At 39.7% G+C, this 14,965-nt stretch overlaps 1 protein-coding gene across 6 annotated transcripts in view; it reads left to right on the plus strand.

Annotated features, from left to right (window-relative positions):
• Positions 1 to 14,965, plus strand: part of Scmh1 (Scm polycomb group protein homolog 1) — a 117,195-nt gene that overhangs the window by 83,146 nt on the left and 19,084 nt on the right. For all 6 annotated transcript variants that reach the window (XM_021200169.1, XM_029539677.1, XM_029539678.1 and 3 more), the window contains 2 exons: positions 9,535 to 9,764; positions 12,244 to 12,370. In XM_021200169.1, coding sequence (XP_021055828.1) covers positions 9,535 to 9,764; positions 12,244 to 12,370 — 357 coding nt within the window. The remainder of the gene's footprint in view (positions 1 to 9,534; positions 9,765 to 12,243; positions 12,371 to 14,965) is intronic.

The raw sequence follows: 14,965 nt of genomic DNA on the forward strand, positions 1-14,965 counted from the left end.
AAAAAAAAAAAAGTATGCATAGAGTGCTGAAGGGTTAGCTGGCTGGAACCTGCTGGCATCCAGGCTTTATTAAGAAAACTAAAGTTAGGAGTAGTAGAGTTTCAGCCTTGGCATAGGCCCAGCTGTTAACACAGGTAACACAACCAAGCTGAGCCAAGCTAACACACACACACAGAGAGAGAGAGAGAGAGAGAGAGAGAGAGAGAGAGAGAGAGAGAGAGAGAATGAATTGTGTTACATTTTATGTATCTGTTTCTAATTCCATATGCTCTGTTATTGCTGTAGAGAAGACAAAATTAACAATAGCTTCTTCTTTAGGACAACTATGACTACCTACTAAGGATTATTTAGAAAAATATAGAAAGCAGTAGACTCCTAAAGTCATTTATTATTATATAGAGACATGCTTAATTCCTCATCATCCTTCACTGTTATGCTCCATTGTTTCTTTTTAAGTAATGGTATGTTAAACACATCTAGACATCTTTTTCTGTGCCAATTATTAGAGCCTTAAGTTAGGGTCTCAAAAATACAAGACAGTTAAAAAAATAGAATATTTTTAAGAACCTTAGCTGCATACTGCATTTTTACTTTTAAAATGTATTTTTCATGTTTAGCCAAAAATCTTTCTATTAAAATCTACCAGAAAACAGTATCCAGGTGGAATTTTGGCTGCTTTTATTATGTGGGTCTAAGATTATATAGCATACAGATACAATGTTCCTAACTACAATTATTGCAAATCAGAAGCAAATAGGTTGATCTTTTTTTTCTTTTTGCCTGTTTTCTACTATTCTTTTATGTATGCTATTGTTCAGAGCCAGGCTTTATCTGGAGTTGTGACTGTGAAGCTCAAAAGTATTCCCTAGGGAAGAAAATGTGTATAATCTGTCTAAAACCCATGCCTAATGCTTTGGCAGCTACATATAATGTTGATTAACCTCTGTTGTGGGTTTATAGTCTACTAAGGACTTTTAAAGAGTACTGAAAAAGTAGACAACATAGAGCAAACTCCTGAACTCAAATACTTGCTTATATATTACAGCTATGCAGCTAGCACCTAGCATGGGTAAAGATCAAGTTTAGGAAATATAGGTAACAGTATTGTCCTTAGTAAGTTACATTTCTCAGACTATAAATAAATAAGCAAAAGGCTGAAGACACACTTCAGTGCATAGTGTTTGTGTAGTATTTGGTAATCTTGATTAAATCAGTTCTTTCCTAAATTAATTTTCTAATTTTCTAATTTTATTCATATTCATTAACTAAAATGATCCCTGCAAGAAAATTAAGTTATTGACAACTATGCTAAGCCAATTAAAGTTTTTAGTTCTTTTATTAATGGCCAGACCAAGAACAAGCTTATACTCTGCAAAGCCTACCCAAGCTTAGAGATACAGCTTTTTACATCAGTGTTTGAAGGGGCCTTATGGGATGGACCTATGGGTGTGTGGCTAGTAACATCTGATTTTTTTTTTTTTAAAAGGTCAGTGGTTACTTCCTAGTTCCTATGTAGTACATTTTGGCCATGGTCAAGATCATGGACAATCCCAGGAGCATGGCCAAGGCAAAGGTGACTGTTAGGGGTAGAAGATTGGTAAGTGACCAGGCAGGCAGGATATAACGTTAGGATGGTATGGTGTCACTTCAGTCTTTTCATTAACCTGAGTCATTCAATAAGTGAGAGCTTTCTTTGCAGCCCCCTAGGAAGAACAACAATGTGAACTAACCAGTAACCCCAGAGCTCCCTGAGACTAAACCACTGTACTGGCTAGTTTTGTGTCAACTTGACACAGCTGGAGTTATCACAGAGAAAGGAGCTTCAGTTGGGGAAATACCTCCATGAGATCCAGCTGTAAGGCATTTTCTCAATTAGTGATTAAGGGGGGAGGTCCCCTTGTGGGTGGTGCCATCTCTGGGCTGGTAGTCTTGATTCTATAAGAGAGCAGGCTGAGCAAGCCAGTGGAAGCAAGCCAGTAAAGAACATTCCTCCATGGCTTCTGCATCAGCTCCTGCTTCCTGACCTGCTTGAGTTCCAGTCCTGAATCCTTTGGTGATCAACAGCAATATGGAAATGTAAGCCGAATAAACCCTTTCCTCCCCAACTTGCTTCTTGGTCATGATGATGTGCAGGAATAGAAACCCTGACTAAGACAACCACCAATCAAAGAAAACACATGGTAGGACTCATGGCTCATGTAGCAGAGGATAGCCTAGTCGGTCATCAATGGGAAGAGAGGCTCTTGGTCCTGTGAAGGTTCTATGCCCCAGTATAGAGGAATGTCTGGGCCAGGAAGTGGGAGTGGGTGGGTGGGTGAGCAGAGGGAGGGGGGAGAGGATAGGAGATTTTCAGAGGGGACATTAGGAAAGGGGATAACATTTGAAATGTAAATAAAGAAAATAAATAAATAAATAAATAAATAAATAGGGAGCTTTCTCTTTCCCCTGACTTGCCATGTTCTCAGAAGCTAATATGGTCAAGTTAGTTAGCACACAAACTGCTGCTCCCAGGGCTTCCATGATGAGGCAGCTGTGGTAGTGAGAGCATCCTAGCTGTTAGCAGGAGCATGAGGAACACTGCTCAGCAGTCAGGAGCAGATGCATGCTGGTGCTCACTGGCGCTCTCCCTTTTGTTCAGAGAAAGCTTTCTTTCTTCTAGGCTACATAACAAAGACTAGAATGGTGTCCAGCTCTGCCACTTTAACTTTGAGGAAGCTTGCTCTCCTCATTTGTGAGGAGGCACTGCCAGTCTTCACAAGAGTTTCTTTAAGGCCAAGTGAAAGCCCGGTGTATAAGAACTTAAGTACAGTGGATTAAGGACTTAATTCTTTCCACCTTAGTAGAACTGAAATGTGTTGGAGTATACTTATGTCCTTCATCCTTCTCTGATATAAGACAGTCATTAAAGTGGTTAATCATCTACATCTAGAAAAGTGAGAAAAGATTATGTTTAAATGTCAAATTCAAGGTCATATCATAAGGGACAGAACTAGAATTAGGTCCCTGTTCCCTTGATATCATCTCTTTTGTCAGCTAAGATAATTAAGTTAGAACGTGCAAGGCAGATTGGGGCTTTCTAATAGGAAGAACTCAGATCTTCCCCCAGGATAGCGTCTTTGGATGTAGTTATTATGGAGCTATTAAATTAGCCTGAAACCTCATCTCAGTGTTGCTCACAAAGACACACATGACCTGATTTTTTTTTTTTTTTTTTTTTTTGGTTTTTCGAGACAGGGTTTCTCTGTATAGCCCTGGCTGTCCTGGAACTCACTCTGTAGACCAGGCTGGCCTCGAACTCAGAGATCCGCCTGCCTCTGCCTCCCGAGTGCTGGGATTAAAGGCTTGCGCCACCACGCCCGGCTACATGACCTGATTTTTAAGAACTGTCCAATATAACTGTTTTCCTCTCTCTCTAGATCTTTCAGTCCAGCGAACACTGTTTCCTCCCCAGTTCCTAGTTGTGTACTGTATGCTTACACTTTAGGGAAAAGGAGGAACAAAACTAGTAGAACTGCAGAAAAGAGCTGGGATAGAGGGCTGTTCTTCTCTTGTTATCTGGCTTCACTTCAGTTCTGTGGATGTGTGCTAAGTACCAAATAAGAGCCCTGTTTGTCATATGACTAATTATCTCTTTACTCAACTTAGGTTCATAGTCTATAACTATCTTGGGACCAGTAATAATCAGTTTAAAGTGAGGCCATTTGGCTTATTTAGTTATTCCAGCTAAGGCATAAAATAAGAACACTAAATTTAAATGAGTTAAGGCTTTTTTCTTCTATACAAGAAAGAAAACTTTCTCACAGTTTTGCTGTAGATAGAGAGCTCTAACATTATCAACTTTAGTAGTATTGTATGTGCTGGGCTGTTTTGTAGATATTTATATTGTGTTACTTTTCCAGTTGTTGTGACCAAATACCTAACAAAAATGAGGCAAGGAAGGGAGGATTTCCCTGCCTTACAGTTTAAAGACAGTGGCCCATCATGGCAGGGAGCATGTGGGGACAGAGGGAGTCTAGCTTTTGGCAAGAATGTGAGGCATATCACATCAGCAATCAGAAAGTAGACAGAAATTAGTGCTGGAAACACACTGGTTTTTCTACTCTCTACTGCCTCCCTCTGCTAACCTAGGCCTAGCTAGTCCTGGTGCCTCTAGCCTCTTTACAATTTTATCTAGGCCTCTGAGAGTTAACTGCTGAGTAAGCTCACCCCTTCCTAGATCTTTCTGAACTCTGGCTGGCTGGTCAGTTCAGCTGTTCTGGTTCAAAACTCCTCTCTCCACTGATTCAATCTGGCTTCTCTCAGCTTCTCCTAAATTGTTCTTTTCTACCTCAAACTAACTTCAGCAGTCTGTTCTCATCTTCTGGCTCCTTCTCATTCTCTGGCTTGTTCTCTTTTCCTGTGTCTAGCTGGGTCTCTCTCTGCGACTTGTCTTGTACCACTGTCCAGTAAAAATGCTTCCTTCCTTCTTCCCCGCTCTCTGCACTGCTCTCTTAAGTAGCTTCCCTTCCCTCTCTCTTCTCGTGAGAGTTGGGCAGATCCCATTCTGTCAGATCTTTCTCTGATTTGTCACTTTTTCTGCCACTCAATTAGACATTACTTTGAAACATGGGTGTTTCCTTTTACAAAGGATTGTTTGTGATGAATGGTATATTCTAAGGGTGTCTCTGTATTCCAGCCATAGGGGTTAAAGGTGTATGCTAAGGGCTGAGCCATACCACAGGTTTGGTCTTTCAGTAAATAACACAGTGTCCGGGTTCACAGCTGATCAAGTATCCTGCAACAAAGTAGCCTGTGGAAAACTCCATCATGAGAGAATGAATGTGGAAAGGGAGATCATACTCATCACCGTTAGAAACTCAGGAAGGGTCTTTTTCCTTTCTTTTTGTGTGTCTGTGTGTGCATGTTCATGTGTACATGTAAGCATATACATGAGAGCACATGAGTTTGAAGGACAGAGGCAAAACTTGGATGTCATTCCTCTTCAGGCACTGTCTGTCTTGGTTTTTATAGACAAGGTCTCTTATCAGCCAGCTTCAGGGATTTATGTTCCCATCTCAACACTCATAACAAGCATACACCACAATGCCTGGCTTCTTATATACATGCTGGTGATCAAGCTCAGATCCATGTGCTTGGGCAGCAAGCACCTTACTAAGCAGTCTCCCCTGAAGTTCCCCAGACCACACTCTGAGACAAAGTCTCATTCTATGGTTCAGGCTGACCTTGAATTCACACAGTCTACCTGCCTTGGCTCCCCAAGTGCTTGTGATGTGAGCTACCTCTTAGCTTAAATAGCATTTAAAAATCTGTCCCTCTTTTTAAAATGTATATATGTGCTGTAGGACAAACCCGGGACTCATGATGTTCACGAACACATGTTCTACCAGTGCCTAGCCTAAATCCATTTTACTAATAGTGCACATTTGGATAATTTCAACTTTTCAGTTATTAAAAATAACACAAGAGGATCATGCCTAGGTCCATGGTCCTGCTGCAGGCATGTCATAGACACACAGATGTCTGTGGCCCTTTTACCATGGAAGGCCAGGTAGACATCCATGTTCTGTGCTGCCACCTAAAGCCATGTTGATGTCCATGGACCGGGCTGCCACTGAGGCCCATATTGGTGTCCATGGCCTGTGCTGTGGCAGAGGGTCATGTCGATGTTTATATTTTTGGCCTGTACTGTCACCAAGGATTATGTTGGTGTCCATGGCCTGTAGTTTCCCAGAGGCCATGTTGATTTGCATGATCTGTACTACTACCAGAGACCATATGGAAGCCAAATATGTGCTCCCTTACTTTTAAGGGCAAAAAGAAAAAAGAAAAAAGAAAAAAAAAGCCCTACTTTTGCAGTTGTATCAATGACTGCAGACTTACAGTTGAGAAAGGCAGACAGAAAATTTCTCTGACAACCCCTACCACCCATTCCCACCACTTCCAAAAAAGTAACAGTCTAGATGAAAAGCCATTGAGGAGAACTCTTTAAAAACTGTGACAAAGTGATGCTGAAGTGTTGCTCTCCACAGTTGATAGCATCTGGCAGGGGTGTGGGTGGGGAAGGACTCGATTTCTTTAAGAGGCTGACCACTGGGAGTTTTACCGTGCTCCGGTGAGTATATGAGCGATATAAATTGGGCACTGCTGCCACTGCCGCCTCCTCTTCCTTCTCTTCTTCCTCTTCCTCTTCCTCTTCTTTTTCAAGGGGAGTCACAAGGATGAGGAGGCAGACCTGGGAGAACTGGGAAGTGAGTGCAATCAGGGTGCATGATGTAACATTTCCAAATAATCAATGAAAATATTATATTGGAAAATGCTGCTTTTAACATATGCATTATAAGTATGTTAGAACCTCCTGGAGTTGCTAAATCATATGGTAAATACATCCTCTGATTTATTCAGTAATTCATATGATGCCCTACCATAATATGACTCAGTAAGCCACACTTGACATCAGATGTTGCCAGAGTAAGTATGTAAATCTTATCTACTATCCCTTTTCAAATGTATATTCCCCCTAGGCTCTAGACCAAACTATACATTGCTTTAACTGTATGTCACTTTCACCTGTAGTTCCTGTATTTTTCTCTCTGTAACAAAGCCAGTTATTTTGTTAGTTTTGGTGTGTTTGACCTCAAAAAGTTTTGATTGGAAGGAAAGATGGTGTATTGTGCAATATTCTTGGTCCATCACATAATAGAAACTGGGTGTGTTCTAGCTGTGGTGACGTTAGTTTTGATCACTAGCTGTGGTGACGTTAACTTTGATCACTAGGTTCAGGTGCTGCCTTTTCCACTTTCCTGGAACTTCATACTCATTTTCTTTTGGATTCATTTTTAGGCCACTCTTTAGTCTCCTCTGCTAGATCATCTTCTATCTAACTGATGCACATTAATGTGTCTTAGAAATTATTTTTTTTCCTCTTTTCTTGATTATGTATTCATAGTCAACAAAATCTCATTTAGTCTAATGGTTTTACATACCAGTAAACACACTGATGATTCTCACATTTTTATCTTCAAATCCAGCATCTCGTTTGGATTCCAGATTCAGATATATAACTCCCTAATTAACATTTCCATATTTTAACGTCTAATAGGCAGCTCATAAGAAACAAGTTTAGAAACTCAGTTCCAGATCTCTTTCTCTGGTGTTTTCCATCTCAATAAAAGGCATCATTATTCTCCCAGCTGGTCCAGCTAATAATACATTGTATCATGTAAACTCCTCATTTTCATTAGGTATGATTTTAATTGAATGTGTTCAATATATTTTCCTGGTTTGTTTGCTAATGTTTGGCTACATTTAATCAAGTAGATGTAACTTTTATGTGAATGATGGGGATCTGAACTTGGACCCTCATTCTTGTGTGGCAAGCACTGAGCCTTCTCCTCAGCCCTATTTTATCTTCTTTGTTTCTTTTATTCTGCTACAGTTCATTTTAAGCATCTCAAAGTCTCCCTCATAGTATCCAATTTCTTCAAATTGATTTATCTTGTCAATCTAGATGACTTTTTTCTGTTTTTAAACTTCACAAATTGTATGTGTATTCTGGCTTTTTCTTATTTAATTTTTACTTGGCTGCTTTTATGCAGCATATTTCTATAAGATTGAGCTATGGTGTTGCATATAAAAATGGTCAGCGGTAGTTCATTGTGTTTCTTGTGATGTTCCTCTATATGAACATCCTACATTGTTTTAGAAATCTGTTCTGCTGTTTGTCATTTGGGTTGTTTCCATCATTTACTTCACAAAAAAAAAAAATGTGATGTCCAGCACATGTCTGATGGTGGCCATATCTTTTGTTGGATCATAAGGTATGCAACTAAATAGTTTTCCAAAATGATTTATGTTCAGACCAGTAGTGTTGAATTCTAATTGCTTCACCACTGTTAGGATTGGATTTTAATCCTTTTGATTTTGGAAATTTGATGGGATATAATAATTTCAAGTGTCTTGTATGTTTTTGTGTATTTATATGCTGGTGTATGTGCGTGCTAGAAATCAGAATTCAGATGAACATGCTTATACAGCAAGCACCTTACTGACTGCCATCTCCTTAGCAACCCCCAAACCTGTTTTTTGTTTGTTTGTTTGTTTTTTGAGATGGGGGTATTATTGGCCCACTTTACCTGGTAAATTTGGCTGGCTGAGCAGTGAGCCCCAGGTGTCTTCCTATCTCTGCCTTTCCAGAGATAGGACTACAAACGCACACCACCACAGCCAGCTTTCTTGGATGGATTCTGGGTTCAGACTTAAGTCTTTGTGCTTGCATAGCAGTGGCTGATCTGTCTACCCAACTTGACCCACTCAGTCTTAGTGCTACTCTTCTCTACCCTAGTTGTCACATTGCTACTCATGTCCAGCTACTCTACCTTCAGACACACATGTTCCCCTGAGTGGAAACTTCTGTTCACTGTTGTGTCTATCTGTAGGACTCAAAACAGTATGTAACCGATAGCAAGTGCTCAGTTACTATTTGTGTGATGAATTAAGTATTCCTTATCTCTAAATAATTCTCAATTTAAGGAGAAGATGAATGATTGGCATAAAACTAAGGAGTCCTAGAACACAGATATCCACAGAATACTTTAGAAGGTATCCTAGTCAGAGAGGACTTAAGTGAAAATGTGGCCCTGTATTAAGCTTTGAGAACTGAGTATTGATACATGTGTGACCAAGAACAATAAGAAGCTCAATATATAGGGCAACTCGAATATAAAAGTAGATGACACAGTATGACATTAGGCATAACTGGAGCACAAAGCAGAGGCTAAAGCCCATACTTCTTGGAAATCACAATAAATAACCTTACAGTTAATAAAGATCAAGCACTTTAAAATTAAGGAGAATGATTCCATATCCATTTTTCATTCCCCTCACTGCAGTTACCATGCTAAAACCTCAGCCATGGTGATGTGGCCTTGGCTGGCTGGGCTCAGTTGAAAACAAAAGGTCTTGTCTCACTGAGTAACCTGGGAGAGACATCACTTCCTCTTTAATTAGATCTTTATTCTCATCAGAAGAAGGGTGTAGGCACCTAAGCTCTGTCCCAGTTCTGAGCCTCTGGGACAGAAGTATAAGCTATTTTTCCTTCTGTCTGGGTGGTGTGCTGGCTGATCTTATGTCAAATTTACACAAGCTAGAGCTATCTGAAAGGAGGAACCTCAACTGAGAGAATATGCCCAAAAGATCCAGCTGTAAGACATTTTCTTAATTATCGATTGATGGGGGAGGACCCAGCCCATTTGGAGTGGCATCTTCCCTAGGCTGGTGGTCCTGGGTTCTAAGAATGTAGGCTGAGGAAGGCATGCAGAGAAAAAATCTCCAAGGCTTCTATATCAGGCCCTGCCTTCAGTTTCCTACCTTGTTTTGAGTTCCTGTCCTGACTTCCTTCAGTGATGGACTACAATGTGGGAAGTAGTACAATACACTTCCTCTCCAGCTTGTTTTCTGGTCATGGTGTTTTGTAGTAATGGAATCCCTAAGACAGATGGAAATGCGGGATGATAGAATGAATCTTTTTTCTTACAGTTGTGATTCCAAAGAATCCTTCCCCTTCATCTGATGTGAACACTGAGAAGCCCAGCATCCACAGCACCAAAACTGTCTTGGAGCATCAGCCAGGGCAGAGGGGGCGCAAACCAGGAAAGAAGCGGGGCCGAACACCCAAGATCCTTATTCCCCATCCCACCTCTACCCCATCCAAGTCAGCTGAACCTTTGAAATTTCCAAAGAAGAGAGGTCCCAAGCCTGGCAGTAAGGTAGGTAAAAGCGTGGGTTTCCCAGAAGGAGGTACAGGAGAGCGAAGAGGCAATTCATTCATATGTTTCATCTCAAAAAAGAGCACATCTAGCCATCTTGCCCCCGAGTGGATGGGTTTTAAGAGGAAATCCCATGTTATCATTCCTACTTAGCACTTAATGGAGTTTGCTAATGTTAGAATAGGAAACAAATGTTGGGTTTTGAGAGGATCTATCTAATGTCTTACATAGATAACAGTCATGCCCCTCATTATCCTTCACAAAATAGATGTCTAACATGTAAACAGAGTATATCAATTCTGTAAATGTATTTCTTTTGTTATTCCTACCATTTCTTTTAAAGAACTTCACTTAATCACTTAATGTCAGGCTATAGTAGATGCTATCGCATCCATATCATGACGATCACAAATCTCTGAGAAATACTATTAGCGTTATTTTATTATGGAGTAAGTTAAAAACTTAGACATGTGAATGATTTAAGACTGCAGTGATAGGTCCCTAGATCTAGTTCCACGATTGCTACAGCATACACACCTTCTATACCTAAAAGACACATATTTTCTTCTAATGTGGGAAACATATTTTCTAACAATGCTTCACTGAGCATTGTTGCTGAACGTACTACTTGTTCTTAAGTCATCCCACCTACTCATGAATACCTTCCCTAGCAAAAGTGATGGTATGAAAGCTCCTCGACGGCCTCTGTTAGCATCTCACTTCTACTCGACTCCCAGTGATCAAAGATTTCTCAGAGCCTCCCTCCTGAACTATGGAAAAATCCTGTTCACACTGGATTTCCATTGCAGTTTCCCTATTTCCCCAGAGTTACTTATTTGGCTGACTTATTTGTTGTGCTTGTTAGTAACTCTAGCTAACCTCTGTCCTTATAGAATATAAGCTTCTCAGAGTCAATTACCTAATCTCTTTTCCTCCTGCAGTGCCTTATATCTCAGTCTCTTGGGAGCTGTTCTATATATGGAAGATAAATGGATGGATGGATGGATGGATGGATGGATGGATGGATGGATGGATAGATGGATGGATGGATGGATGGATGGATGGATGGATGGATGGGTAGTTGGATAGGTGGCTGGATGGATGGGTAGTTGGATGGATGAATGATTTTAGTCATGATGTTGCCACTCTTAGTTGTCTATTTTTTTATTGGATATGAATTCTTAATGTCACTGCTTAATCTTTCTGTATTTCTGATCTGTTGCCACTAACACCTAACTCAGGTCCTTACTTTTATCTACTACACTTTCATTGTATTAGTATTACATTACCACTACCACCACTATTACCTCTATGTATTACACAATTACTTTATTACACTTATCTTTTTCATGTTGTAGAGGAGAGGCTAAAGGCCTTAAGGATACTGAGGCATGTGGGTATATCTTGAGGGTAATCAAAAGAGTGAATGTATGTATCTGAGAGACTCCAAAGACAACATAAAAGCCAGTAAGTGGGAAGTCGCACAGAAGGTCTTTGTTTCAAATACAAGGAACTATCTCAAAATAAGCCTTATGGTTGCCAGTGTTTTCTCAGCGACTAGGTGGCGCTGTAAGAGGGCTATTTCAGGAAGAGGAAGGCAGAAATATTGAAGCTGATTGTATTAAAGACCCTTTGGAATCCTTTAAAACCAAGACCTATGATAACTATGATTGCTTCTGCTCTGTCCCTTGTGAAGTCTGAAACACAGTAGACCATCTTCTTGAAAATAAAGGGGGATCTTACCCCCTTTATTGGTAATCTCTACTATATGATTCATGAGAAACATTTATTAATACTTATATGTCAAGTGCCATATGAGGATTAGCACTCGGACCCTCAAAGAGAACTCTGTAGGTTAACCAAGGCCATCAGTGGATAAGCAGATAGTAATATAATCGTACATGGACAAATGTGAACAAAGGATGGAGTTAAGAAGAAAAGTAAGAGAGCAAGAGAGAACATTTCCTATTGAAAAGAAAGCTTAAAATTCTAAAGATGCAGGCAGATAAAATTGTAGGGTTTTTAGAGAAGTAGTATGTTTAGGGACTGTTAGATTATTAAGGGAAGAAATAGCAGAATGAGCTAAAGAGGCGAGAGGCAGAAGAAAGCATTTGGTAGAGTCAGAGGTTCATTTCCATTTAGAGAAAGAAACAAAGTAATAACATTAAACCATAGCATACTTTCTGCTTTCATCTGCCTAATTTACAAAGGATTTGGAGTTCTTATAATACTGAATCTAACATGAACGTGCACTAAGCTCTTTCTCTTCAGAAGATCAAAATTATATACATACATTCAGAAAATGTTCACTAAGGACTCTCAATGTGTGCAACTTTGGGGCCAGTTACTAAGTAGAAAATAAAGATGACGTGTGGTTCCATTCATAAATACACTGGTTTCATGGGTATACTGAGTGATAGGCATAGAGGAGAGAAGTCACCTGTTACAGTGGCAAACTTTTCCGCATCCATTTTAACAGAGGAAACCTCGGACTTTGCTGAGCCCACCACCCACCTCACCAACAACCAGCACCCCTGAACCGGACACCAGCACTGTTCCTCAAGATGCTGCCACCATCCCAAGTTCAGCCATGCAGGCCCCCACAGGTAAGAGCAGAAGATGGATCTAGTTGCAGTTCACCCTGGAGCATAGCCTCTACATTTCCTCTAGTGTTCTACCAATAACTAGCCCTGTCCACTTCTAAATCAGAAATTTAAAAACAAACAAACAAAAAAACCTCTTTGGCATTTGAAATTGTCTCAGAGAAGCTTTCATTTGTCAGAAGGGGAAAAACTAGGGCAACTGTTCTGTAAACCCAGAGCTGGGGAACCAGGGCTGATTTCACTTAGTTGGGACATTCCCTTCTTTTTTAAAAAAAATATTTTTTATTTTATGTACATTGGTGTTTTGCCTACATATATGTCTGTATGAGGGTGTCGGATCACCTGGAACTGGAGTCACAGTTGTGAGCTGCCATGTGGGTGCTGGGATTGAACCTGGGTCCTCTGGAAAAGCAGCCAGTGCTCTTAACCACTGAGCCATTTCCCTAGCTTGGGACATTCCCTTCTTAATGATCCCTTGTAACATGCAAGTGAGGCTGCCACCATTCAGATTTGGATAAAAAGCTTCTTCTAAGTTTTAGAAAAATAATCATTAATGAAGACAAACCTTGATACAGTGAAAATGAATTTTACTTTGGAGACCAGCCAGCAAATGATTGATTCATAGCAAAATCTAGTAGTTGATGAGGATGAATATTCAACCTGGGGGCTAGGGTGTGAGTGCAGGTGCACATGCAAAAGTTGTACATATCTGTCCCCATTTTATAGAATATCTATAAAGGTAACTGTAAAATACCAATACCTTTAAAGCATATGCATACCTTTCCAGTGGGGCAATCTTAAAGTGCTCATTTGTATGTATGCATTGAGATACTTGGGTGAAAACTTATAGTTACCTATAGACATCCTTGTGGATGTCTGTCTCTGCATAAACCCTAAAATGTCAAGAGACAGGAGGGGTACTCAGCCATAGTTTCCTCTCCAGATAGCCTCAAAACGCAGGCCTCCTATAGCATGCACAAGGTCTGTACAGGTCTAGGTGTTTGCCTGTTGTTTGACTTTTGGGTGGGGAAGGGTTCACATGAATTTTCAGTTGTTCCAACACAATTTATTGAAGAAACTGCTTTTACTCCTTTGTCAAAAACAAGGTGAATTCCTGTAAGTTTATTTCTGGGCTCTATAATATCTTGTTCTGTTTGTCTATTCACTTGCCAGTATACACTCCATGGTTGCAATGACTGTACTAAGTTTTGAGGTCATGAAGTTTCAGGCCCCCAACTTTGTCTTCACCTTTAATACTCTATTGAATGGACTAAACCTCCTTTAGCTCCCAATTAAATGGTATGTGTTTGTTTGTTTGTTTGTTAAGAGTTGCCTTGGTCACACATGTGAGTGGTGGCACAGGCCTTTAATCCCAGTACTCAGGAGGCAGAGGCAAGCAGATCTCTGTGAGTTTGAGGCCAGCATTATCTGCATAGTTGAGTTCCAGGACAGCCAAGGCTCTGAAGGGGGAGACCCTTGTCTCAAGAAAAAAAATAAAAAAAATAAACCAAAAAAGAGTTGCTTTGGTCATGGTGCCTCTTTGCAGCAGTAGAACAGTTGAATGACTAAGACATCAGTATTAATAATTTCATGTATATTTAAGCATATATATATGTGTGTGTGTGTGTGTGTGTGTGTGTGTGTGTGTGTGTGTATATATATATATACACATATATAAAATATGCACACAGGTAATCGAATACATTATTGATAACCAGAATAAATTTTAGTAATTAAGAATAAAAATGTCTTCATTTAGTCTTTTTTATTTTTCATTTATTTATTTATTTATTTATTTGCTTTGGGAATCCAGCCTAGGGTCTTGTACATACTAGGCAAGTATTCTATCACTGAGCCACAATCCTTAGCCCTTCCTTTTTTATAATCTATTTCTGATCTGTATCTTACTAAAGAACTTAACATTTCTTAGAAGATGCTATTTTGGGGCTGGTGAGATGGCTCAGCAGTTTAGAGCACTGACTGCTCTTCTGAAGGTTCTGAGTTCAAATCCCAGCAACCACATGGTGGCTCACAACCATCCGTAATGAGATCTGTCGCCCTCTTCTGGTGTGTCAGAAGACAGACAGCTACATTGTACTTACATATAATAATAAATAAATTTTTTTAAAAAGATGCTATTTTAGCTTTTCTTTTCTTCTTTCTTTCTTTCTCTCTTTCTTTCTTTCTTTCTTTCTTTCTTTCTTTCTTTCTTTCTTTCTTTCTTTCTTTCTTTCTTTCTTTCTTTCTTTCTTTCTTTCTTTCTTTCTTTCTTTCTTTCTGTTTGGTTTTTCATGACAGTGTTTCTCTTTGTAGGCTGGCCTCAAACTCAGAAACCTGCCTGCCTCTGCCTCCCCACTGCCGCGCTATTTTAGCTTTTCTTTTTATTTCTCCTTCACATTTGAAGGAGAATTTTACAGGGTTCAGATGTCTGTGTCGGTGGGAGCTTTTCTTTCAATAATTTAGATAGTTTATATTCTTTTTGTATGATTCTGAGATATTATCCTATAGATAAGATGATTTTTTTCCACCTGCCTTTTAATTTTTGTTGTTCTGGTTTTTGTTAGTGAGCTTTTTGTTTGTTTTGATTTTTTTTGGGTG

This window comes from Mus pahari, chromosome 6 (genome assembly GCF_900095145.1).
Source record: "Mus pahari chromosome 6, PAHARI_EIJ_v1.1, whole genome shotgun sequence".
Classification (NCBI taxonomy): domain Eukaryota; kingdom Metazoa; phylum Chordata; class Mammalia; order Rodentia; family Muridae; genus Mus; species Mus pahari.